The 27,582-nt window shown below is 36.4% G+C and overlaps 1 protein-coding gene across 5 annotated transcripts; it reads left to right on the top strand.

Annotated features, from left to right (window-relative positions):
- LOC110775986 (uncharacterized) lies at positions 1–25,585 on the top strand. 5 transcript variants are annotated; one of them, XM_056842603.1, is made up of 28 exons: positions 1–154; positions 311–557; positions 679–774; positions 2,220–2,395; positions 2,712–2,985; positions 3,060–3,127; positions 5,099–5,168; positions 5,262–5,615; positions 6,981–7,060; positions 7,347–7,398; positions 7,598–7,751; positions 7,888–7,975; positions 11,107–11,209; positions 11,319–11,409; positions 12,231–12,328; positions 12,713–12,889; positions 13,034–13,273; positions 17,479–17,574; positions 17,679–17,770; positions 17,862–17,925; positions 18,062–18,137; positions 18,294–18,367; positions 19,680–19,922; positions 20,025–20,098; positions 22,664–22,770; positions 23,427–23,542; positions 24,441–24,518; positions 24,832–25,585. In XM_056842603.1, the coding sequence occupies exons 2-28, from the start codon at positions 354–356 to the stop codon at positions 25,036–25,038; spliced, it is 3,552 nt and encodes a 1,183-aa protein (XP_056698581.1). In that variant the 5' UTR covers positions 1–154; positions 311–353; the 3' UTR covers positions 25,039–25,585. The 5 variants fall into 5 exon arrangements, with proteins under 5 accessions (XP_056698581.1, XP_056698588.1, XP_056698582.1 ...); XM_056842604.1 differs by having other exon boundaries at positions 4–154; positions 308–557; XM_056842606.1 differs by having other exon boundaries at positions 48–154; positions 275–557.
- Positions 25,586–27,582: the final 1,997 nt, after the last annotated feature.

Raw genomic sequence — 27,582 nt, 5'->3', positions numbered from 1 at the left:
AAAAATCAAAGCCCAACCTTATGAAGGACGCTAACCAGCTAGAACCCTAACCCCCATTTCCCTCCAAAAATAGCTGAATTTTGATGATGCAACCGTAAGCGTAACATTTCCCTATCATTCGAAGCCTTTTACTATTGGTTAATTAAAATCTCAGGTAAATTTTCAGATTCTGCGATTTCTAATGTGATTTTAAATGCTCAATTTGAGATTTCCTTTATCAGTTCTCTAATTTGTATTTGTAAATCGTAATGTTGTTGCAAATTCTAATGAGAAGGACATTTTCTGGCTTGGATTGTCGTTTACGCAGCAGAATTTTTATTTGGTGATCATCAAATACTCCAAAATTTGGTAGAATGGCTGAAGAAGAAGCAGAATCGACTAAATCAGCTGTGTTAGTGAGGTCATGGAGGACTGCTTTCTTGACTTTAAGGGATGAAACTCAAACTCAAAATCATGCTACTAACACTTTGATTAATGTTCTTCCCGTGCTCGACGAACTCATCTTCGCTCACTTTCACTCATTTGTTGCTGCTGCTCCTTCCCTTCCACCTCTTGAGGTATGGTTTTGCATGTAGGGGTGTCCAACTGCTGCTTCTAATCAACATTTTCTTTTAAAGAAGCTTATTCACGCTGATTTTTTAAATTTTTTATTGGATGTTAATCTTGTTATTTGTTTAGGTTACGTCTGATTTGATGTATATGTTGAATGTGGCGGCTCCGAGCAATGGCATGAATGAAGACACAGAGCGTGCTTTGTATCTCGTTTGTCATCTGGTATTGTCATTGTAACTTCTTGTACATTGCTTGCTTCCTAGTTCCTACATTGATTAATACTCCGCATTGGGGAGCAGTTAAAGGTTTTGAAATAGTTTGGCACTTCTATTTGGAAAGCTGGATGTATAATGTTATGGCTCAGTGCCTCAGTTTGAGGAAAGGGTTGTTGCCTAAGGAAACTGTAATTTGCATTTCAATTACCTCCTTGAATTTTTGAAAAATGGATTTAATCAGTCATAGCAGGACTTGCTGGTAGATTTCATGTAATCGTTAGATCATGGTGGGGATAAAAATACTTAGACTAAGTGGTATGATCTTCCGTGTAAGAGATGTTTCAAAAGTTGCAACTGGTCTACAATTTTGATGGAATAAACATCATAGGACCATATGCTATCATTTCCCATGTCAATGGCAACTTATGGCCTCTAAGAAATACGGAGTACTTGAAATACGGAGTACTTCTTAGGTTAGGTGTAATTACAAGAATGCAATAATTTATTTTATATTCTCGGTCACCGATAGAAAAGGAATTAAAAGAAGGTTGTGATAAGAGACCTACATAAAGTATTTGCTGTGCACCCAAGAAAAAAGTTTTTAACTATTCTATTTTTTCATTGAGAAATCAAGACTAAAGATATCTTTGATTGTCACTAGATTGAAGAGGTAGATTATTTAGCTCTGGTCTTCTGAGTGTTCCGACTTCCGACCAGTGATTCCATGTGTAATACAATAGGGCAATTATAAAGCTATTTTAAAAATTAAAAAAACATATGGCAGTATAGTTTGGCACATATAAGGTCAGTTCAGTAAAATCAGTGGAAATAAACATGACCTTTTCCCTGCTACTTCTAATACTAGATAAGTACTCCTCTGCCTGGGTAAGTGATCATACGTTGGAAATTTATAGGGTATTTCCGTAGTTATTTTGAACAGCCTAGGGTGCATACCTTTTAGGGTTGTTTACTAGTAAACACTGATGTTTTTGACATGCAATTCATGGAATAATGAGTAGTGAAGCTCCATGTAATTCTTTGTTTGAGAGAAATCACAAACCTGTAAAGTCATTGTATTGTTTCTGATTATTCTGAAGCTTATCTTGCGCAAGACCTGGGGATTGCTAACCTGCATCTCCGACCTTTGTCCAGCCATATGTAATTCTGGTTTCATTATTATAGAGCAGCATCTGAATGGTTCTTTTCACGGAAATGTAATTTCAATTGAGTGACTAACAATTCGGGTATCAATGTAGATTATCTGGAGCTTCTGCTATTATCTCATGGTATATATAAAGAACTTAAAAGCCCGTTTGAAAGAAGAAAAGAAAGCATGAAACTTCAAAATGTGTTTCTTTTCATGGCTTTGCATTGTTGGAAAAAATTCCTGTTATTTAGCATATTTTAGAATTTGTGTTTATCCCGACTTCAAATATGCTGTATATGTTGCAGATCTACAACATTGCTCTCCGTGTCCCACTTGCACTGAGTTCTTCTGCTTGGTCTGAGATGCTTGGCTCTTTCAGCAAGATGGCAAAGTCTTTTATTGAAGATGCCGTCAGAGAAAGATTTGTCTCTGAAAATTCAGTTGGCATCAAAGCTACAAAGGATTGTCTGGAAACTACAAGGTTTATTTAGTGCTGCATTTCTATTTTTATTGTGGTGCTTTACATGTTTAGTTTAGCTACCATGAAGCATTAGGCATGTCAAATTGCAATTTGTCTAGTACAGAGCATAGTAGAATTTTGATTTTGTAGTGTCTGTAAAAGAGAGAGTAACAGATGGAACTCAAGTATTTTGTGGCCTAGTGTAGTACTATGATTTATCTCTGATAAGCAAATTTTTAGCTTGGCGACTCAAAATTTAGAGTCTTACTAAAGTTCGCTTGTCATTTCTCTGTTGTGACACGATGAGCTAATTATTTGTATGCATGAATAATTTCAGGCACCTGATCAGCATGGATCCTCGAAGGTCTTCAATATCTGAAAACATCCAGCTGGTGGAATTCCTTCTTCATATTATTGTATGTTGTCATTCTGAGTTGAATGGTTCTTATCACTCCATTAGTGACTTGAGGTGTTGTGGTGATTCTGGGAATAGAAATCCTCAACATGCTAGCTTGTGGAAAGTTCAAACAACTGCCTTTTCTATGGTTGGTGAAGCGTTTACAAGAGTTGGACCTTCTTTTCCCTTAGGCACTTGGCAGTCGGTTGTTGAGGTGGGCACTATTTAATTTTTAAAATTTAAATGTATTTCTGAATGGACAACTTAGATAGTCTATCTCTGTATTAGGTTCTGAGGAAAGTAATGGATGCACTTGCGACCAAGATGTTTCCTGCAGAGGATGGTACCCTGTCAAGGTACTTTTTTTTTAATTCCTTTTTACTTTTGTTGTATTAGATTAGATACTCTTCATTTCATAGTGTTTATTTTGTAGATTTTTTGCAAAAATAGGAGAGTTAGAGCGAACTAATTGGAATATGCTTAGTGAAAAGTTGGATTTAATGCTTACAAAGAGAGTGAGGCACTCCGTTTAGAACATATCAATATGAAAAGGATGATAACCACTTTGAACCTAACCAGGGGGGTTGTTTATTTTGTTCTCTGTTATTAGACATGTATGTTCACACAATCTTCACATACATGATTCTATTGTTTGCCTTTGCGGTTTTCTTATGCGTGTTTTATTTACTATCCATGTCTCTCTTTCTCTCTCTCTGTAAATTTTAATTAATGCGTTTGAGGTGGTGTAATTTGATAGGAAAGAAAAGGAAGCCTTAGTTCAGTAACGTGGTTTGTATTCGGTACATAAGGGGAGGCTATCTCTTGAAACATGTCTTGTCTTTCCTGCTTCATTTTGTTTTTGTGCAAAGAAGTTTGGAACTTTCGTCGTAATATTAAATTTTAATATTAATGGCTGACGAGGCATGCCTGGTAGTTTTTATTTTGTGTTGGTAAGATAGTTAAGCTGTCATGTGGTCCCAGTTTGACTTCAGTGCGTCTTTGCTTTCGTCAATAAATAGTTTATCTAATTCCTAAACAAGCTCATATGAAACCACTTTAAGGGAAAGGGAATGTATAGGGGATATAACTACAATTAGTTATTGATCTTCTGTTGGTGAGACCTAGAGAGGTCAGTTGTATGTGTTCTAATCTCTAACAAGTTGAGACTAGAGCAGAGTTTGTTTGCAGAAGACCCGCTGCATGAATAGGTCATCATCACATGTTTTGACTGTTAATGGAAAATGTCTCTTAATGAATTATTATGGAGAGCATCAGGGCATGGTTGTTTGAGGAAGTCAGAGTAGATGTTGGAGTGTAAAAAATTTCCTTAGGGGAGGTCAACGTTACACGAGTAGAGGGATCGCGCTTCAGTCACCTGGCATTGAAGAGTTTGCCTCGGCCCTGAGATTTGTTGATCTATGTGGTTTGGTGGTACTGAACATGGATTATGTAAGAGGAACCTAAATACTTGCTTACTTGAATAAGGTGCCAAACGTCTCTGTTGATAACATATCTTGGTAGTCACCATCCTGTTATCCCTGGCAAGAACCCTGGAAGTGACTGCACTACTGCAGTGAGCAGTTTCTCACTCACCGGCCTTAATGACGCTGTCCATGTTTCTTCCTTCCAAATTGGGTTGCAGCTCCATCCCCACCGACAGTCTTTCATAAGAAAAATGTTACACACTCTTCATCTTTAATGACCTTAATTAAGTCCTTCATGTACTATATTTTTTCTATGAATAAAGCTGAAAAAATATGCTTGCATCAGCTTATGCTGTTGTGAGAGTCATGAGGTGCCTCAAAGCATCTTCTTCTGCTGAGTTGTAAGGCTGATAAGTGATAACTGGGGATCCTTACTAAATTGTATAATGTGTTTTGTTAAAAGAATTTGATGGAGAGCTAAGAGCTTATAGGTACATCGAAACTCACAGAGAGTAGGAAGCTTTCAGTAAGATTTTAAATAAATTTTCTTACTGAGTACTTGTCAATTTGATAAGGACAAAACACAGCTTGGGAGAGCAAAGCCGCAAAGTTCTAGCCTGCAGGAATTTTCTGTCTGCTAAGGAGGCAGCTCGGGCCTTAGAATGGGATTCACACTGTGTTATAAATTTAGGGAAACTGATGATATATTCTTCAACTCACATTTAAAGGAAGCTTTTGTTTCTTTAGGTGTTTGTTATTCTAAAAAGTTATAGAAATGTTAATTTTTTAAAAATATATTTGGGTTTGACTTGTGGGTTACGCTTGTCGTTGTTTTTGATGTAATATCTTTTAATATGTTGGTGGGAAGTCCTAACTTTAGCCGAGGGGCCTTATGTTTTGCAGGTTTTACACCTCAGTCTTGCATTGTCTTCACCTTGTACTAATAAATCGGAAAGGTTCTCTTTCAGATCATGTGAGTTATTGATTCTCTTGATGGATGAGGTTTTTGCTTTATGTTTTCAAATCAACTCTTGGTTTAACATCATGACATCAAATAATGTTGCAGTTGGCAGCTTTTGTAGCAGCATTAAGAAAGTTTTTAGCTTATGGCCTGAATAATTCAAGCCTGTTATCCTTTCATGGCGACAAGGATCCAGGCCCTTCAAGCCATAGGTTTACTTCGAGGGAAACCATAAAAAAGGATGTTGGTGCATACAAGCCTCCACATTTGCGCAGGAGGACAAGTTCTTCTCTGCAGCAGACGCTAACTAAGACTTCTAAAATATCATCGGATCAGGACTCTTCTCCACTTGAATTTTCATCATCTGATTCTGACTATAGTGATAGTGATGGTGTCCCGAAAGATTTCGATAACGTGAGCAGCTGTAAGGCTAGAGTTGCTGCTATAAATTCTATACAGGTGAAAACTTGAGATGTTTGTTTCTTCTATCTTAAATCTTTTCTTATTTCCTTTCATTTGTAACATATTATGCACTATGAGCCCCCCTCACTCAACTAAGCAGTATATTCCAATTCTATTGCTAGTTGTGTATGGATGTCATTTTATGACTTGGCTCTTTATCCAAGGGAATGTCACTTTCTGTGAAATTTACAAATTCCATTTGGCCTTGATTGAAAAATCTTTTTTGTCAGCTATTGTATGAGATGTTTATTTTTGGTCAAGGGTGGAGGAATAGAGGAGAGATCACCGTTTTGGTTGGGACTTAGTTTGCAACCCGGAGATGAAAATGACTGGTTTTTGAGATTCGTTGGTGGATATATTGTTTTTGAGAATCCCAATTTGGCTGGATTACATAGTCATTGTGTGATCTTAAGCAAGTATGAGTCTTATTCAAAAGTTACTAGGAGTCATGCATCCTATTCTGTTTACTTCTTAATTTTGTATCCTTTTTTCCCCCACCCAATGATACTGTTTAGGCGACTCCTTTTCTTTCTGTACTTGTTCCAATTTCTATCACTGGAAAATTTCACCTTAAAAAACGGAGTCGTACTCCTGACACCTAACTGTCTAGCTGACTGGATAAGCTGAAATACCTTCTCTTTAAAATAGATGTTGGAATCTTGTATTGAACCTGCTCCCAGACAAGGAAAAACTTTGGAGGTGCATTGGATTCCAAATTGCCTTAGGAGGGAAATTAGGCCAAAGATTCCCTTCTTGAAGGTTGCAGACACTTTTAATGGCAAAGAAGCTTTCTTGTCATGCAACAAAGTGAACAAACTCATCAATTATAAGATTCATAGCCTTGAGGTTTAACCTTTTGATAGTGGAAACAACTCTGTCAAACAAAAACTGAATATTTTCGATCATTGGAGTTATTACTTTGTCATGGGCAGTTCATGATTTCATATAGAAGAAGGGTCTAAACATTGCAAGTTGCACTTCAAATAATCCATTGGCCTATATTTTTTACATGAACTTTTTGTTACCATGAAAAGTCTTTTGAGTGAAAATCTAGATTTTCTGTATTATATGGAGCAACATATGTTTTTCTTACTACTGATTATAATTTCTTCAGATAATACTCAAACGGCTTGCCCAGCCTTTGAGTACTAGGTGAGTTATATCTTCTGTGCGGGTAACTTCTTTGACTAATAAAGAATGCGGAACGCTGCTTACTTTGAGCAGTGGAAGTTAGAACCTGATAAGTTTAGCTTTCCGCCATGGCGCCATCCATACTATTGCTTAGCTTATTACTGGACCTAAGATTGATTAGTTATCAGTTTCTAATGTTGACTTTATTTTCTCCATGAATCGGGTTTGTAGGATCTTTGCGAAGCTGATCCAAAGGCCTTTATTGCACATTGGACAATGCTTTTGCCAACTAATGATGTACTTCAACCGAGGTGAACATTACGCCTCTCTTGTTCTCCATCTGTACTTATAGTTGTCTTTCATTTGTCAATTTTTTTAATCATCATCAAGGCTGTTCTTTTTTTCTTTGACGAGTTCTTGCAAAGCTTGCCGCTGTACTCTTCTGCATTCTATAATTTTCCATTTTGTGTTCTGTTGCTCTTTCTGTCTTTTTCCTTGCAGACATAATGAAGTGTGTGAAATAACTTTGATCGCGTTAATTGATTTCTCTTTGAGCTATTTGATCCATTTCTTAAGGTATTCCTTGCTTATTTACAGGAAGTATGAAGCGACTTTGATGACTTGCTTGTTATTTGATCCATTCCTGAAGGTACTGTTGCCTCAATTGGATACAACCTACATTTTCACATCATTTTCTGTTAGCATAGGCTTCAAGAGCCATTTTGTGTCGAAGTTCTTTTTTTCTCACCTTTCTTTATGTCATCTGGTCAGTTGTTATTTTTTCCTCTAATCTTATATTATTCTCCTCGGTATGCTATTAAATTATGCATTATCATTTTTTTTTCCAGGCACGCCTGGCATCTGCCTCAGCGATTGCTTCCATGCTGGAGGAGCCATCCTCTGTTGCTCTTCAGGTTGCAGAATACAGGGAATCAACTAAATGTGGATCCTACATGGCACTCTCAAGCTCTCTGGGTCATATACTCTTGCAACTACATGCTGGTATACACAACATCTGAACTCTTTATGTCGAGGAGCTTTTCTTCTGCGATATACGCTAACGATTATATTTTTGTCCTGACTCATTTTTCTCCCCTTTTTATGTTTTTCAATTGATAAATATTTGTTAATGGTGCAGGTGTGCTACACTTAATTCGACATGAGAGACATACTGGATTGCTGACTTCTTTGTTCAAGATTCTCATGCTGATGATATCATCCACACCGTAAATATTTCTATTCTTTTGCTATTGTGCAATGCAAGTCTTTCTTTCCGTTAATTACTGATCGTGTTTCTTGCTTAATTCTAGAATCTTGAGCTTCATATATTGAGACAAGGATCACAAATGCACGTGTCATTTTCCCTTTTCGCTTTTCTGAATATTTATTCCGAGGATAGGGTGAGTCTTACCTTCTGTGGGGTGTGGAGACTAGAGATTGGGCCTAATTTGGGAATTGGTGTGTCGGCTGCTCGTAGTGAATTTTTTTCGTAATATGAACCTGTGCCTAACTGCCTATGGTGAATAGTGTTGTGCTTCTGCAGACTGTAGCACGTATATGAAGGTTTCAGAATCCCCATTTAGTGGATATGTTTGTTCTAGGAACTACTAGAAAGTTGGGGGAGATCTTTCACTTTAATCATGGACCGCTTCCCTCATTTGGGCTTCCAGATCCCATATTCACCTTTGCATTTACTTATCTCTCTCTTCGTAACAATATGGCACCAGACTCAAATTTTAACTTGGTAATTATCTATACGACTAGTTTTCCCATTCATAAATATGTTTTTCTTTTTTATTTCTATAGGAATCTCCTGATATTTTTTGGCTTCACTATTTCCATTTCATATCATTTCTGTTTTTACTGGATATGATTTATAATTGTAGTTGTCTTGCGCAATAATGCTGCTTTGTTAAATTTTCCGTTGTTTTAAGTCATTTTCACAAAACAAATTGGTAGAGCTACTAAGTTTAGATAAAGAAACATCAATATGTTGTATTTTGCGAATGTGCGAGGTTGACTCTTAGGCTTTTCCTTCTCAAAGTAGAGCCTTCCACGGAATCAACATGTCTAAATGACTTCATCCCTTTGTGCTTGAGTAATTGACATCTATCAGATTATTCGTTGAAAAATGAAGTTTGACTGAGGGGGTTTGTTATTGTGGAGATTGGTTGGAGTTATTTTGGTCTTGTATGTTGAGAAATATTGAGTTTTTGGGAAGGATAATTCCTCATTGGGGATATCTGCCATCTGTTTGAAAGCTTTTGCAAGTTGGTCTTTGGAGTTATTTTGGGAAAAAGTACATCTCTGTGGAGGCTAGCATCTCTTGCCATCTCTTTTGCTTTTGTGGCTGGGTAGAGGTTGCAAGATATTTAATAGTTGGTTCTTTAGTTGCAAATTTTTGTTGAATAGGATAGTTCTCCTTGCATAACTTTGGTGCTTTGTTATGAGGTTTTCTCTAGGCATTCTTTCATGAATTTACAGACCGCAGTTGGCACACAAATCTTTTTGTAATAAATTATGGAGGACTCTGCTTTTCTTTATTGTACTCTTTTTTTTAATGATAAAGTAGTTTTGGTTATGTCAAAATAAGTAATAAATGAAGAAAAGCATCAATGTTGTACCTAAGAGCCTAAAAACTACCTTCTATTTGTGACTGGAAAAGTGCTAGTTGACCATCAATGCCTAGGACTGTGGCAGAGCCAGGAATTTGTTATTTGGGGGGCTAAATCAAAATTGTAATTTTAATATTTTTACAAGGTTATATTAATATACAAAGACTGGTACTACAATTTCCAATTTTTTTGTCATCATAATATATGGTTACTCGTAAATTTTAGCTAAAGATTTTAGGAAGTTTTAAGAGAAAAGAAGAAAGACCAAAAGAAAATAAATGCGTGTTAAAGGAAAATAAGAAGAAAGAAAATAATAAGCAAAAAGCAAAGTGGTAGGCTGGTAAGCAATTAATCATGCTAAGAACCGAACTCTGGTCTAACACAACAGGCAACGATCTTGAGAAATCCCATGATCACTAGGACGAAGTGCATTTATTGTTTAATTATGTAGTGAATAATATACAACGCTTTTCTTGTTCTTGTGGGGGGCAATGGGACATAGGCTCTACGTGCCCCACTAGCTCCGCCCTTGACTGTTCCTACTCTTAGTCATGGCTATACAGGCTGGTATATGAATGTCAACATCAACAGTACCTTAATCTCCTAAAGCTTCTGAAAGAGAGCTTGCATCTAGCCGATCTAAGGAATGATAATTGGGGATCGGTTTTATGTAGCATACTCTTGCTGTAAGTCTGTAACAGGGAGTTTATTCTATAAATAATATCAAGGAACGAATCACAGTTGCAAGCGGAAGCGGCTTGTAACTGACGAATGCAACAGATCACGACCGAACTCGGTGTGATTTTTTAAAACATATGTACAATAATTGGTCTTTATGACCTTATTTGCATTTTTTTAGGTTAGTTAGTATTCTTTTAACATAATATGGCCAAACACATTAAAATATTAGTGGGTTCATTAACTACTTAATTAATTAGTAAAATAGTTTTTGCCGAATTTGATGAAAGATCGGACCACTGTTGCCTGATTGGTTAGTATGAGATTGGGTATGGTTTGCAATTCGCTACCAAATTCGCTAACTTAGTCCAAAATTGTACCACTTTCATGTTATAATTCGCCTTTTCGGTTCGCGGTTCATGGGGCGGTTAAAGAATTAGGTAACACTGGATCGACATAAAGGTAAAAAGATATTTTAACAAGACAAGTCACCGTTATGTATGAGAGATGCAGTAGAGAAGGATGTGATTTTTATTGGGGATTCCGCAATTAGGTTTACGGAACAGAAATTACAAGCTGTGACAGAAGTCACAGAACAGCCGCCCTGTAACATAACCTCTGAGTCCTCTTTTCAGCTCATGTAGATCCTTGAACCGAAACACACACCATTTTCTCCGTGACAAAATTATATAGAAGCACAAAAAGTTTAATGAACTTTTTTTAGTTAGTCTATTTTAATCCAAAGCAAAACCGTGTGAATCTTTCGATTGTATTGAAATGGAAATATTATTGCTTATCTACCATTTCTTCTTCAGTGATGTAAAGTTTCCTTGGCATACTTGCCACTGTCTTATTCTTGTGGAGGTCTATTTTAGAAAATTAAGTGCATGTACTATTAAGTCAATCGTCTTGATTGACGTGTTTGTTTATGCATTGTTTAAGTATCAAACTTGTAAGAAATTGAGAATGCCATGGATGAAGGATACTTGTTCAAATTAATTGGGATTGTCGTTTATATGCTCTTTTCCTTGGGGTTAATTTTAATCTTTTGAAGTATTCCTTAGGTATTTGAGGATGCCTGGAGAGTTGTTGCCCAGAGTCCTTTCATCTCTTAGATTGAGGATTGAGGAGGGGTTTCCATTTAAAAATGATCAGACCAGTTTGCTGGTAAGTGGTCTGATTTTCTGACCGCAATATAACTGTGAAATCATTTAGATTTTTTTAATCCTACATATTATCATTTGAGGAAAAATTCTACAATTTTATCTATCCACAGGTTATTGCTATCAGTTGCTTGACTGGAGCTGTATCTACATCACCGTCCTCTTCACATGTTTATAAAATGTTTGAAGCTGAAATATCTGCAGGTTGGCTCACTGTCTCCTAGTCATTGGTGGTGATTTTATTAGTTATGGCACCTTGACTTTTTTTTACTGATTAAGTTGTATATTGCATTAGAAAATATATGGAAAGTGAAGTGAAAATAAAAGAAGAAAAAAGACCAGTAGCAGAGCCTACTGCGGGGCTTCCCTGTCGTCTTCACTCCTGACCCTTTACTGGTGATGTCAACGGCTAATATTGGTCATGTTCTAACTAAAAGTTGAGTTATCAAAGACATAAATCTGTGCCCTAAAACTATTAACAAATCTGGAAATATCTACACTTGTAGAGCTGATCAATGCAGTCCAACATCTTTTATTACATTAGTATCTTCCCTTCTTTGTGATTGATCCTTATTTTGACGAATGATCCTAATCAATTACTTTGATGGTTGACTGTTCACTGCAATAGAGGGACCTACGTAATATATTAACTGAAACTTGTTACCTGTTGAAATCTTATCTGGGTCATTTTCATATCCCTGAGTTGTACATTTTCGAATCTTTCTTGCATTTCTTGAACTGTGATGGTATTATTGTACATTTGTGAACTGTGATGCCTTTCTGTTTCTCTTTTTTACCGCTCTTTCTCTTTTCCAAGAGCGAGTAAAATAATTCTCATTCCCAGGGTAACGAAACCTATCTCACAGGTTTGGGTTGTAATGTTATATACCTACAGGGATTTCTTCTCTTTTCATTCCTCATTCAGTTTGCCGATTTCATTCTTTTGTGTTGGCTAATAGTCAATGGGATTTTTGCCCCCCTAGAGTCTAACTTCACATTTGTTATTATATGATGCTTGATTCCAGGCTTATTTTTGGGTAAAGGAGGATCAGGTGTCTTGATTACTCTGCTTCAGCATGCTGAGCAAGTCACCAATCCACCAATATGTTCCGAAGCTCTCCAGGTAGTGACTGAATATTAATATTCGTATTTGAATTCCTGTCATGATGATTGTTTTGCTTCCTGTTAAGAGGAGATTTTGAATCCTTTACTTTTTGCCGGCTTTAAGTCTGAACTCTATATGTCAAAAGCTTATAATTTTAAGGGTTAACAGGTTTCTTTCTTTTGGATCAAGGGATAAAAATAAAGGTGTCCCCCCCCCCCCCCCCCCCCTCCCCCTCCCCCCTGTTTTTGGTTACATATTCACATGATGCAATCATTCAGTGTAGTTTTTTGTTTTGTTGTGAACTTTTCTTATTACTCTGATCCTGATTATCATTCAAATTATTGTGCTACCACTACTTTTTTAGTATGATGATATGTTACATTTATTCCAAGTGTGTTACAGGCCCTCAAAGCATTATGCCACAACTACCCTAACATAATGGCTGCGTGTTGGAAACAAATTTCAGCCACCGTGTATCAAATTTTGAGGCCAGGCACTTTTGGGTTACCTTATGGAAAAGGAGCTTTTGGTTATGACACTGGCTCGACTATGGATAAGGTTTTGTCATCTGCTGTCAAGGTATGAAGTCCCCTGCCTAATATTCTTTTGGTTGAAGAAATTCACATCACCGTCTGGCAGGTCATTGTGTCCAACCTTCACAAAGTGAAAGATTATCTATATTCACAAATAGTTGTTCAATTTTGATATCTTTTTTTTCCCCAGGTTTTAGATGAATGTCTTCGTGCTGTATCTGGATTTAAAGGAACTGAGGATCTTGTTGGTGATAGATTAGTGGAGACTCCCTTCGTGTCAGACTTTGTTCGTGACAAAAAAATCTCTTCGGCCCCATCCTATGAATTGGAGAGTGCTGGTGTTTCTAGAGACAATCTGTCAGGGAGCACAGAGTGGTCTGAGGCCATTGAGAAGCATATAGCCATATCTATATGCCATGCATCTGGAATGGTGCGTTTATTAAACTTAATTGGCTCGTAAAAGTTTATCTGAAAAATACAAGAAGTCGGTTGACTTAATAAATTGGCGTGTCCTGACTTTTGATGGCTGGGGTTAAATTTAGATACAACTGACTCACAGATCCAGAAATTTACTTCGTCCTCCCCAATGTAGTGTTCTCACTTTTCTTTTTCTTTTGTCCCCATTTTGTTTGTCTTTTTTTATTTTGGTGGTGGGGTGGGGGGGGGGGGGGTTATTTTTTATAACACTTCTCTCTTTGGACTACTAAAAGATGTCATAAACTTTCTCATTCAATTAAAATAAAATAAGATACCCACTATCTTTCATCATATCTACTTTTTCATTAAAATAATATTTAATAACCTAACACCCTTAGTTTTAAAAAGCGCGCTTTTTTGCGCTTAAAGCTCGGAAGCCCAAAAGCTCACAACAAAAGGCTTCTGCCAGCCGAAGCCTAGCGACAAACAAGAAGCGCGCGCTTCCTAGCGCTTCGGCGCTTTTGCGCTTCCTGTAGTCTAGGCACATCAGATCCTTCTTTTTTATAAAAAATAAAGCCACGTGACTCTAATATTCTTTTTTAAAGTATCACATGATTTCTTTTTTTTAAAAAGCGAATATTTGGAAAGTTTTTGAAAACCCTAGTGCAATTTTCTCCCGTAGCCTGATTTCTCTAGCCTTCTCGACGGATTTTTCCCGTCGGATGCTGAATTTTTCTTTCATCGTTTTGATTTCTCTTTCTATTTTCATCTTTTCTTTCCATATTTTCTGAACCTTTGAAAATTTATTATTTCTTTCCGGGTGCGCTTCGCCTACGAAAAGCGTGCGCTTTCGCTTTGCGCTTAAGCTCCAGGGCCCTTTTGCGCTTCAGTGCGCTTCGAGCTTTTTAAAACTAAGCTAACACCTAAAACTACGCGCTCTGATATGTGGGTTACACTGAATAGGGATAGAGGGAGTATTTAGACAGTAAATTGCACAGAAGAGCACCTTCTTATGAGTTATGACTTGTCTGGATTGCAAGCTCGTTCCTTCTCTGCCACGTGCCTAGTACATTAAGAGCACCTTTATTTTGATCAGTAGAGAACAGAAAATAAGTGCATATGCCAATCTTGAAGGAGTGTTTTATACTTGTTAGGCAGTTATTGTGCATTCTAAAAGTCTTCATCCTCATGTTTATGACTCGCGTACCCCGTTCAGCTGGCACATAATTTTTTAATTTTTTTGCTGATTCTGTTTATTTTTTTTAAGAGGTTTTATTTACATAAATCATTTTTTTTGAATATGGGTTGTCTCAAACTAATGTTGAGGATTCTACTGTCATTCTTTCTGATTTTATTGTCAATTTCTTATTCTGGACTGACTTCGTAACGAGTTAAAGGAGGTTAAGTAGGCCACAAATTGGAGCGGGGTTTAAGTTTTTGCAGTTTCCATCATGCTGTCTGAGTAGTAAGAACACCATTGTGGGATTACATTCATATCTTAGATCACAAAGTTGGACCTGAAGTCATTCATTGTGCTGTGGGGCTTTAGTAAAATGGTGAACTGTCAGTTGAAGTCTCAAAGAGTAAAGTTTTGTAGGATTTTCTTGTTATTCTCAGTTTTCTCCAGCAAATCGTCCTTTGTCATGTTTTTCAGATTTCACATAGTAAGCCTTTTCTTGTACCCAATAGTGGCAAGTACCTTGGTGGTGAACGATGTCTTACGGTTTTGAAACGAGTGGTTTGCATTCATTTGAACAAAGTTTCAAGATTTGTGTGTTAGTCTGTGAAGCATGAGACTAACTAACGTCTGTTTATCTATTGTGGGCTTGCTCAATGGTAGGGAGGAGGTTATTTAATGTAGGAGCCCTAGGAGGTGAATTGCTTAATAATTAGTAAGGAGGTAGTTTTTGCCTTTTTTTCGGTAAGCAGTGAGTTTGGGTTTGTTCTGGCGATATGGAGTACATGCGATGGAAGCATGTCAATTTTGTAGCAAATGAGGAGAATGATTATGTTGTATAGCTAAGCTGGCCAGAGTGGAATGAGAGGATTTTCTCCACTAATTTCCAACTTACACCTGGTGTGTAGGATGTGTTGTTCACATGGCCTCTGTGCATGCTGTTGGGAGTTTTCAGGGATCGTATTTCTGATAACTGTAGGAATAAGGAAATTTGTAAAACAGTGAATCACATGGTATCGTGTGCTTTTCTCCTGTGTTTATATATCCTGATACATTATCTTTCTGATTGGGGAGGGAGGGGAGGGGGATTTATTATGGCTGATCATAAGCCTTTTTATTTGTATTTATTTAGAGAGCCACGAACATACCGATGTAGATGGGATTCAATCCTAGCCTAGGTCTTGGGTATACCCCCTCAAGACTTTACCAACTAAACTAGTTGCCATCCATGAAACCCTATATGGCTGTAATTGGGGGAAATGGCATCAGAACTATTTTGAACTATCACAAAGGAACAATAATCTGCTTGGGAGAAAAGCTCTGTTTGGGAGAAAAGCTCTGTAACTCTAAATATCTTATAGAACTATTTTGTTTCTTGTCGCCGCTCTCCTTTCTTTTCCATCTGCTTAAATGTAAGGCGAAGAACAACTCCTTTTTATGTTATCATGTGCCATTACTGGCCCATTCGCGAGACAACTCTGAATTCTGGAAGAAGCTATTGCTCATCTTATTTTCATACCATTTTGTCTTTGAAATAGTTCTTGTTGCTTCATCAGTGGCTGCGTTGGATATTTCCTCTTGATTAGTTCTACTACGATTGGAAACAACCTCTGTGCAATTGCAGGGGTAAGGTTGCGTACGTCCGACCCCCCCTTACCCCGCTTCTTGCGGGAGCCTCTTTCAGGCAATGGGGTAATGATAATGAATAATTAGTTCTACAACGGTTGGAGAGTTATGGGTAGCTTGAGTTGTCAATCGTTTTGTTTTCATCAATTGGTAATTGGGTGGACTGTGAGGCCAGGGTCTTCACCAAGCAGTTAGTTCTTTTTTCCTTAGCTTCAGAGTGTAGTGCTTTTCACTTTTCTCTTTGGGAAACTGCATTCCTTTCCTTAGGATGCAAGAGTCCTTTCGAATATTCAGCGTGACAATTGCCACAAAAAAAAAAGTTACAAAATTCAGCGTGACAACTTTGCTATGTACCTTTTCCTGTCACTTCCTCTTCCTGCTTCATTGATTAATTTTCAAATAGTGCAGAGGTAACTCAAAGCCATTACTGTTTCAAGCAATATTTTATTCCTGGTCTCTGCCTAAGCAGAAACTATTAATAATTGACTTTATCTTGTGTCTGAATGTCTGATACTTTCTTTTCCCTGCAAAAATTTCAAATACAAAGTGATTGGTTTCAGTTTTACCTAGAATTTATGGGAAGCATTAGTCAAGGGTCACTGAATTGAACTTCCTAGAGTGAATCAGTTGGGCTTGTAAATCTGTATGCACCACTGCTGGCACCATCTTAGGTCTCCTACTTTCCTGAAGTTCCTGTGGTCTTGCTTCTGTGAAAACCATTCTCCCCATACAAAAAGTAGCTGACTCATTGCGTAATCCAGTTAGAAAATTCTCGCTTTAATGCACATACCAGAACCAAAAGTAAGTGCTATACTGAAGCCTATTTTCTTGGTCTGTTATGATGTTAACCTGAATCTACCTATTCCACTGTCATCTAGCCAATTGAAGATAAATCCTTCCAATTTTTTAGCTCTAGTTATCCAAGGACTCTGAATTGGCAAGTTATATGAGTCGGTGGTTTGTCTTATTCCCATTTCTATCATAATTGTAATTTTACATTGTTGATTCTGTAAATATTCGTTTATCCTTGTTAACAGTCCATTTTAGCTCTGAAGGTAACCTTCATAGATAAGTTTTTATAGAACAAAGCCGTTAAGGAAGACAAATCAAATGGTTGGTTTTATCTTGTTGTAGAAATTGATTCATGAATCACCTATAAGGCTATAACCAATATGGTATTTTGTTTTTTGTGTTTATATTGTTTCCTTTAGAAGGGCGGGCCATTTTCTGAAGAGGTGGTCTGTTTTGGGTTCATCGGTCTGAAGGATTTTCCCATTCCTCATGTTTGTCACCTTCATGCCTGCTCTCCAAATTTTCTTTCAAGCATTTTTAAAAAATAGAAACTTGTGATGCTAGTCTAAACAATTTAGCTTCGTATTCTTAAAATTTATTATGAAGTTTTTGTTTTCTGGAAGGTGAGAGCTGCATCCGTTACTTGTTTTGCTGGTATGACTTGCGCTGTCTTATTTTCTCTCAAGAAGGAGCAGCAGCAGTTCATCATTTCTTCCTGTGTGAGTACAGATCAGTAATTCAGTATTTATGTATTCATCATCTGAATTTATTACTGCTGTATTGCTTCGTAGCCGTCATTTATATGTTTCTCCAAAAAAATCAGATAAATGCTGCAAATGATTCAGTCCCTTCAGTTAGGGCAGCTGCGTGTCGAGCAATTGGTGTCATTGCTTGTTTTCCAGAGATCTTTAGGAGGTACTATGAAGTTCTCCTCTATCTTTTTCTGTGGTGACTTGTTTATACATCACGATGAACAATATGCTAATTGGAACAGTCAATTGTATAGTGCAGAGATCCTTCACAAGTTTATCAATGCTGTGGAGGTTAACACACGTGATCAACCTGTATTGGTAACTTCTCTATTGGCTTGATCTTGCCCTCAATTATTTGTATTCATGGAATACTCTCCCTCTCTCTAACTATTTTTTCCTTTATAGTAAGATATTCAATTTGTTTTATATTTTTATTCATAGTTTTTTGCTGCAGGTGCGGATCACTGCATCTTGGGCACTGGCAAACATATGTGACTCTTTTAGACATAGTGTTTCAGATTTTTCTTTAGGTAGGTAGGTCATTTTTTTTTAATATTCATTTTTAAGTAAGAAGCTTCATTTTCATATGGGGTATAACTTTTAGCTAAATGTTTATAATTTTGTCTATTATCATCCTCCTAGAAACAGTTGTTATCAGACTTATATGGCATATATTTTCCTTGCAGATCCTGAAGCAAATTTTCGAGTGGTGACATTTTTGTTAGAATGTTCGTTGAAGCTAACAACAGATGGAGACAAGGTAGTTTATATATGATTAGAGGATTCCAGTTTTTGTCTCTATTATAGTTAATCTCGATGTGTTGAATTATATTATATCATGTCTGTCTTTGTCACTTGTCTTCATCATTTTTTTCTTAGAAAGATGATCATATCAATTTTTTAGATGCGTAAAGTTGTAAGGGGAGTAGCTGAAAATTGCCTATCTTTTTACTATGGAATACAAGAGAATAAGAGATACTAGTCACTTTCTCAAACTGCCCTTCTTTCTTTTGCCTGATGAATAAGGAAAGGGCTTCCTGTTATTTGCATGGCGGGCTGAGCACACCAAAATCAGTTTCGGACCTGATAAAAATAACATCACTTGATTTACGTATCCCATCTCAAAAATCTTCGGATATCCGAAATTTTTTCGGTTCGGATATCCAACATTTATGTTTGTTAAAACACCCAAAATTTTGGATATTTATTTCGAATATCGGATAACAATTCAAAACATCTTGATATGGATGTTTAAAATTCCAAAAATTGATAGCTCTATTGGTATCTATATCTAGCTTTTCATCAATATTGGATATGTAGATCAGGTTTTCGGATAGGTCTAATCATCCCTTGCAGGGTGAGGTTATGCATATATTACCCTCCACAAACCTAGGTTGTCAATGTGGGTATTTTGATGTTGTTTCTGAGTGAACTAGGTGCAAGGAGATATGAGCTCTTTTTCCCCAGGTCTTGGCTTTAAGATAGAACCTCACTAGCTAGACCGTCTTGGTGTCTGTCAATTATATTGCAAGAAGATGGCTTTTTACCAACCTCTAAATTAGTTCGTTTATTCATGCACTTTATTTCCTTAGTTTTTATGTTTCTTGCTTCGTTTTTGTATTTCATCCTATTTGTCTGTTCTTGTCAGTGTGAAATACTAAAATTAGCTGTTTGCATAAAAAAATCGTTATTTTCTGCTAATTAATTCTGCACCCCAGCTCAGGTAGGAGCTTTGGCAGTATGAGGTTGTTAATCTTTTGGAAGCATGAGCTTTTATGTCTAATTATTTAACTTAATGCCTAGGCAGGTAGTCATGTTGGTCACGAACTCATGAGCCCAATGAACTAATTGATCCTGATTTTTATTGAAAAAATCAGTATATTACATGTTCTTGTGGAATTACCAACCCTCCTCCATGGCTCTGGATGTACATTATTGGCAACTTTTTACTTTTAGATAAAACTAGGCGTCATCCCAGTATTTTCGTTTAATTTCCCTGTCAATCCTTCAGCTTTAGGATATCTAGATACACTTCTTCATTGTATTCTAAATGACTGTATTTCTTGCCTCAGATAAAGTCAAATGCGGTTAGAGCTCTTGGTAATCTTTCGAGAGTGATCCGGTTCTCGAATCCTCTTGAACAAGGCAAATGTGCTGTCACATGTCCAGGAACCGGTAAGATGGACAACTTTTCCTGGAAGTGCACTTCAACACAAGAGGACACTGCTCGGTCTACAGATTCCTTGGGATGTGTTCATTTATTGGAGAAAATTGTGCAAGCTTTCCTCTCATGTATTACAACTGGAAATGTGAAGGTAAGTTGCACTGTATGTAAGTTTTGTTTACTTGTCCATTTTATTGTTGATTCTCCTACTTTTTTCTATTTTCACCCCATAATAAGAGACCTGTTTTTGCAGGTGCAGTGGAATGTTTGCCATGCATTAAGCAACTTATTTCTAAATGAATCACTGAGAATGCAGCGGATGGATTGGTAACGGACTTGTTTCCTTTTTCTCCATTTATTAGTTTCTTCTCCTTTTCAAATCTCCTTTTTTCCCCAAGAGAACAATCTTATTAAAAATGAAAGATAAGTCTACTATATAGAGGACCAGGAGTGCTCCAAGCCTCCAAGTGAAAGAGTGTGTTTATCCATTGTTTACCTTCTGAAACATATTGGAGTACCAATCAGATCACACATCAGCTAAAGACGAGGGTTAACTGTAATAGCCAGTATAGGTAACATATTGGAGTCCCAAAGACTACCTTAACTAAAAGAGGATTCAGTAGACTATCAGTCATTTCTCTCTAAAGTTCAACCACAGTACCCTTATATTAACTGGATGTACGAGCAGAGCACTGCAGGATTTCAGATTCCTTTTTCCTAAAAGGAAGCATTGGGAACTTGAAGACGCACTCTGAAAAAATCTACTTGCCACAAGTTTCTCCGTGGATCTAGTACGTAACATAGACATCAGGTGTTTGATCTAGAATATTGAAACTCTCCCTTTTTACAAGTCTTTACCCTTTCTGAAACCTCTGACTTGCAGATGCCGTTTGTAACTAGTGCTTGTGCTGCTCCTTTGTTAGGGGTAGCAATTTCACCCGATACCGGCTGATACCCAAACCACCCGAACCAAATATATGGGTGAAATCTCAGTTAAGCGGATGTTAAACGGGTGGTGGGTGGATCAGGTCGGATTCAAGTAAAAGTTCATCCAACCCGTCACCCGATACGTAGGGGTAGTTTTATTTATTTATTCATAAAACAGGTTTGGTCAGTGGCATTTTTTATTTTAACGAAGTTCATGAATCACTTTTGCCACCCTTCCTCCCTAATTCTACCCTCCACAAATTCTCTAACCCTAAAACACCATACAGATGAGGTCTTCCACCTTCCTAAACGACTAAACTTCACCTCTTAGATCTAAGGTTTTTGAAAACTCCTTGACTTTTACACCTTCTTCCTCTTCCTTCCTGACTCCCCGTTCTTTCACTCACTTTACTACGGGATCTCGAAACAACTGAGCCGTGACAGAACGACACAACTTCTATGGCGGTGAGAGATAAGAAGCAACGGCGGACTTTGCTAAACCTTCTCATTAACAAAATCTCCCATCTAATTCTTTTCTGGGGAGGGTTTATGATATGATGGATCAAGATTAAAAGAAGTTGCAACTTTATTTTATTTTTTGTGACTTGCTTGGTTTAAGTAAAGATATGGTCTTGTGGTTTGTTGGATTGTAATTTAGGCATTTTCATGCTTTTTTGCTTCGGAATTTTTGTCTGAAGCGTTAGAAGATGTCTGAGGTAAGACACTTTAAAATTTGTTCCTATCTAAATGACTACTACAACTTTAAATCTGATCTGAACATCTAAAAATTATAATTTTGTTAGTGTAAAGTGTGCAAGATTTAATCCTAGGAATTCGTGATTCACCCGTTATCATCCGATTACGGTGGACCGGGTGTGGATGAAGTATTAAGTGGTGATGGATGGATCGGGTGGCAGGTGGACGCATGTTGAGCTTGTTGGTTTAATTGACTGATTCAAAAGTATGTTTCCTTGTGATTAGTAGCATGCGTTTTTAAAGTTAGGGAGTCATAGACTCATAGGATTATTAAGGTTTGAAGATAAGTGAAGTTGTTAGGATTCTTAGATGTTAGTGCTCAGTATTATTGTTAGGGATGAGCCGCATGATTATTATGATGTTATCAACTTATCATGGGATGTATTTCCTATTTTCTAGCTTAGTCATTTCTTTTGGCATCCTATTAATTGTCATGTATTTCCTTTAGAAATTCTTTTTTTGTTTCCACTTTTCTTATTTATCCAACAAAACTACATCCGACCCGAATCCGACTCATTGTCAGCTCTATCCCTTGCTCGTTATGTTAGCAGAAGTGTTCTTGATATAGAATAGTCATGGTAAAGGCTTTTTTATCTTGTTTGGTAAGCCTTGCAATCCGTTTAACTTATTTGATCTGTGCATCTGAGTAAGTGAGTGGCAGCTCATTATGAGATGGTACTTGCTTAGATTAGTTCCATTATCTAAAGAAGACCTTAGTATTATTTTGTGGTGGTCTTTTGAAGTTTTTGTCTTGGCCAGGTGCTCCTCTAAGGTTTAATAACAGTTTGGCCTAAGTGCGTAACTGTCCAAGCTATGTGCAAAAGGGTGGCAAAGAAACAAATCGCTTTGCCTAGTGCTTCCTTCAACCTATGTTACTTGGACTCGGGTACTAGTGTCGGACACGGGTACGTGTCCAAGTGTCCGACTCGGCTAAATTATGAAAAACTTCCAGGATTTAAGTCGAAAATGAAGTGTCGGAGTGTCCGTACCCATGTCGGAGGGTCGAGGGTCCGACACGGGTACTTGAGGTAAAATGAAGAGTCTGAGTAACATAGCCTTCAACTCTTTTCTTTTCTTTTCTTCTGGCTGACTTCAGTCTTTCCCCGGATTTTTGACTTCTGTTGGCTTTTTTGTTTTACTTGGTTTCGTCACTTTTTTCTATGTTTCTACTTCAAAAATTTATATAATGTTAAGTTTATGTCTTGACAGGGCTTCATCAATTTATAGCATTCTTCTGCTGTTGCTTCGTGATTCTTCCAACTTTAAAATTCGGATACAAGCTGCCGCTGCTTTGACTGTGCCATCAACAGTGCTTGGTGAGTGTCAAGGTTAATCAAACTTCTGCTGCCCTCACACATAATATCTGCTTAGTATATCATTCTCTGATTTCTCAAATGTTTGCATGATTATTATATTTGTATCATCAGTTGTAATTGTCGTCCTCTTATACCATCATTTGCGGCATCAATTTCTCCATTATATGTGTCACTTAAGGAGTTAAGGTTATGACCACAGATCAAAGAACTGCTGCATATTGCATGGTATTCAATATTATCCTGGAACTAGTTATATTGCATCGGTCCTGTTAAACGACTAATAATGTATTGGTGCCAGATAATGTGGAAGACTGACAAAATGAGGAATATGAACATTTTCTTTATCCTGAAAAAAAAATCCATATTTTATTTCATGTCAACAAAACAATCAAGTGAATCAACTAAAAGTTAGACTAGTGTTTGTTTCAATTTCTTTGATTGATTTGTTAATACATATAGTAGGCATGTTTAATCTGGATATGCAAACATGTTTTATAGAGGGAGTTAGTGTACGAACTATATTTTGACTCATAGAGATTGTTGATAGCCTGATAGGTGTCTGCCAATAATTGAACATTTGATTTTATACTTTGCACTTTTGCACATCATAATTGGTTTTTGTTTTTTGTTTTTAATTTGGCTTCGCCTCTCTTCAGATTATGGCAGTTCGTTCTCAGATGTTGTTAAAAGTATTCAACACATTCTTGAGAATGTGACAACAGACCAACATTCAACTCCTAGTTTCAAGTATAGAATTGCCTTAGAGAAGCAGGTCAGAAATGTCTAATTATTTTGTGGTGCAAAATTTTTCTGGTCACTTGAATCATGCTAATTTTCAGGTTTAGTGTCTAACTTTTGTTGAAGTTAGTAACCTTGTTTCTGTTTGCAATGCTTTTACTGTAATCTGCTGGAACTTTTTTCTTTCTGAAAGTACAAGGGTAAAAAAGAAATAGGACACTGCATTTAGTTTTTTGACAATAGACTTGGATTATTATCCATTTGTTCGACTTGCATGGACTTGCATCTGTTCCCTTTTAGTTATGAATTTATGATGCTTGACCACTTGAAGGGACATCTGTCATTTGATCCTGTAAGTAGGCTTAAGGAACAGGGAAAGCCTTCAAGTTAATATCAGTGGACAATCTATTATTGAAAATCTTTTTTACAAATTGCTGATTACAAACTTTTGTCTTTCCAATTAGAAATTTTGTTCTACTACCTTTTAAAATATTTTATTCTAAATATCTAATCAAACCAGCTATTACTGTAATTTCAGTAAAATTTAGTATATTTACCCAGTGACCACAGCCCACCTGCTTTGATAGTGTTGTCCACTTGTCCTTGTAAATGCCTTGCACAATTCTACCCCTTGCATTTGCAATGACAAAATGGTTGAATACGTAAAGTTTGTATTTCAAATGAACCCTAGTAAGGGGATCCATCAAAATAATATTGAGTAAAAGGTGAGATGGTTTTGGGCACTCCACGCCCTTGTCCTCACCCTCAATTATAAATCCTCCTACACATTAGAATATTGCCAAATTTGTACTAATGTGTGAATTTAGAATTTTTCCTCTTGGTTTTATCTTTTAATTTAATTTTATTTATTATTTGTTGCTATGGTTCATTCTTAAGTTCATCTTGAAATTGTATTCTGTCTGATGCTGCAGCTGACCGCAAGCATGCTTCACGTTCTTGGTCTTTGTTCAAGCAACAGTCATGAACCTCTGAAAGAATTCCTCCTCAAAGTAAGCAATCTGTTTAATATTGTATACGATGAAATTGTTGCATTTATGTGTTTTCATTGTACGTTTCATGCATTAATGTTAACAAATAACAGCTCGTTTTCAAAATTAATCATTGTTGTTCCACAAGTCTTATATTGGTGACAAGCGGAGGGGCTCCATGGTTTCTTTAAGTTAATTAGATTTTTCGAAATGCTTGATTTAGCTTAAAATTTCCACTTATAGCCTCCTTATATGCAGCCCTAAGAGTTGTATATACCATTTTCCTTCTAAATTTATATGCAAGTTTAGCTCATTGTCTTTATTTGTCATTCAGAAAGCGTTGTTCATTGAGTGCTGGTTGAAAGATTTGTGCTCATCGCTTGAGACAAGAATTCAGCAAGAGGATGAAGTGGACTTGTATAGGAACGGTAAAAAAGATTTAGTCTCCAAAGCAATACAATCACTGATTGAAGTGTATGAGAGTAAAAACCAGTCTTCTTTGGCACACAAACTTCAGAAGTTACTTGTAGCTTGTGGATGAATTGCTGGCTAGTCAACTACATACACTGTGACACGAAATATTATATTCTTGCATATCCAACACATCTATCTATCCAATATGACATTTGGTGCAATGAACATAAAACTTGGATATTTTGCTGGATGCTGGGCCTATAAGTGTGTGATGCGATCAGAGTACTCATACCGGAGCAAAGGCCGAGACTTGGATGATGAAAATGAAGAGATAACTCATATCCACTGCCCTCTTCTACACCATGTCTGGAAACAAATTCATTGTCTATCTAGGAAGAACGACTTCCTCATTCTTGTTCTTTCTGGAGGAGTGATTTCAGAGTCCGCTCGTGCTCTTTTGTACATGAATGTTGTATTATTTTGTATAATTTCCTCCATTTTGGGCTAAGTTATGGATGGTTGCTATAGGACTATATGTATAGGAACTATGTTGGTTTTGATAATTGTATTGATTGATAAAACAAACAGAACACTGTTCAAATTCTTGCGGGGTTTAGTAGAAAGTGCAATGATGTACGAAATAGTACATTAACCTGTTCCACATCATTTGCTGAGTTTTGGATGTTGTGATTCACAACTTCGATTTTCGCAGACTAGGATACTGAGATGGGGCAGAACAAGCGTAAGCGTATTATTAAGCAATTAGCTTGACTTTTTACAGTCTTGTGAGAAGACTATCATAACTTTGGCCGGACTCTTCCTAAATTTGCGAACTGTGTGGAAGAGGGAGGCTTGTAATTTGATACATCGAACTGTTAAGGACGCAAATTTAAGCTTAGATATTGCTTAGGTCCTGAACAGATCATGGATCAATGATAGGCAATAATACAAAGTACTAGTCTACTATTCCTTTAATTTTTATGCTCAATTATGCTGCAACATGATAATATACAACTTTTAGTTATGAATCTTATGATTGTTTTAAGTTATTATGATTGATAAGCCACTTGGATGATAAAGCCAGTCCTCATGTGCTTGTCTCGATGTAAGGCCTTTATTAGAAATGGTAGTTGAGTGATCTGTCCCAAACTTCTTGAGCAATGAGCATGTTTGGTAATATCCAAATCCTTGGATATTATAGAGAGATTGAGGCCAAGAGAGAAAATGATTTCAGGAAACTGAAGGCCAAATGTTTGGTGTGGAGTGAATATATATAAATTCAAAGACATAAATTTTGTGAATTCATGGTGTTAATCTTATCTCAATAAGAAGATAATATTTCAAATATTTAGGAAATTTAAAGTTAGTAGGACTCTCAATTATCCTATATAATTGAGTTCTAACCTTAGTGTTTCGATAGGCTCGGGTGGAATAAGTCAAAAATACCCCCATCAACTCCCTACTATCAAATTGTAGATATGCAGTACTGGAATAGGTAGATCATACCCAATATTACAAACATATGAAGTATCAAACTCTAAACCCTAGAAAAGAGGAATCAAAAGAGTTACGAGAATTGTAATCCCAGAAACATCAATAAAATTATGTATTTCATATTATCTTGCGTCTTTAAATTTATTTTGCAGGTTTGAATTTTTATTTGTTTACAAGGTAATGCTCATCTGAATTTTTATGGTTTACAAATTGGCACACTTGAATTTTTATGATTTACAATAATATTGTTTGAGACCAAATGCTTAGATGTTATTAAAAGTGTCAATCTTTAATTGATAATGGTGATAAAAACAAAGTCTTGATTAAGGATATGATATTTTATTTTACTTTACTTTTGGTAGAAATAGTCACAAAGGTATTATAAAAATTACAAAAGGGAAGGGAGATTCGAACATGTGACCTAATATATATAGTACAATATATTAATTTTCACCATTAGATTAAGACGCCATTGATATGATGTAACGTTGTAAGCTATAGGTACTACTTTGTATGAGGTAATTTAATAAGCAACTTTCTAAATTGGTTAACATTTGATGGCCTAAAAGAAAGACATGCATAAGAAGATGCTTCTTCTGTGTAATTTTAATTCTCATTTATTGTTAAATATTATTTGGTTGAATTACGATATTTATCAACCAAATTGACTCTATTTTCTCATACTTCCTAGAAACTTTACTTTTCATTTATTTTTGAAATCGATCAAACAAACACTTACGCAGTATTTAACCATTTTTTTATAATATTTCCTTTACAAAAACAATTCTTTTAGAATATGTAACAAATACTACCTTTACTAAACAATACGGCCTCTACTAAACAACCAAAAGTTATTGGCAGTGCTCTTAGTTCCTACCATGTGCAAGCAATCATATAAGATGCTGAATTTCGACTAAAGAATTGGCATTATAACTTCCTTAATCAAAGTCAAATTAGAAGATAATAAGGTTTATTTTTTCATTATTCTTGTTTTTTGGATTAAAATAGGTAGCTAGGCAAAATGGTGATGACCCATACTATTTTTGGCGCTTAAACAAAGAAGAAATTTGTCCTACTAAACTAATCATATACCAACACACCTAATAATGCATCGAAATGTGTGCCATTTTATCGGCCAAGAAGCTGCTCACACTATAATCAAAAGTCTAATCCCACC

This window comes from Spinacia oleracea, chromosome 1, assembly GCF_020520425.1.
Source record: "Spinacia oleracea cultivar Varoflay chromosome 1, BTI_SOV_V1, whole genome shotgun sequence".
NCBI classification, from domain to species: domain Eukaryota; kingdom Viridiplantae; phylum Streptophyta; class Magnoliopsida; order Caryophyllales; family Amaranthaceae; genus Spinacia; species Spinacia oleracea.
This window is presented reverse-complemented; position numbering and strand designations above follow the sequence as displayed.

What these genes read in the sequence shown, in the direction of transcription:
- LOC110775986 (XM_056842603.1), top strand. Translation starts at nt 354, where the DNA reads ATGGCTGAAGAAGAAGCAGAATCGACTAAATCAGCTGTGTTAGTGAGG. An exon ending in CTTGGCAGTCGGTTGTTGAG is followed by an intron (nt 2,986 to 3,059) that starts GTGGGCACTATT and finishes TCTCTGTATTAG; the next exon opens with GTTCTGAGGAAAGTAATGGA. An exon ending in TATGTTCCGAAGCTCTCCAG is followed by an intron (nt 12,329 to 12,712) that starts GTAGTGACTGAA and finishes AGTGTGTTACAG; the next exon opens with GCCCTCAAAGCATTATGCCA.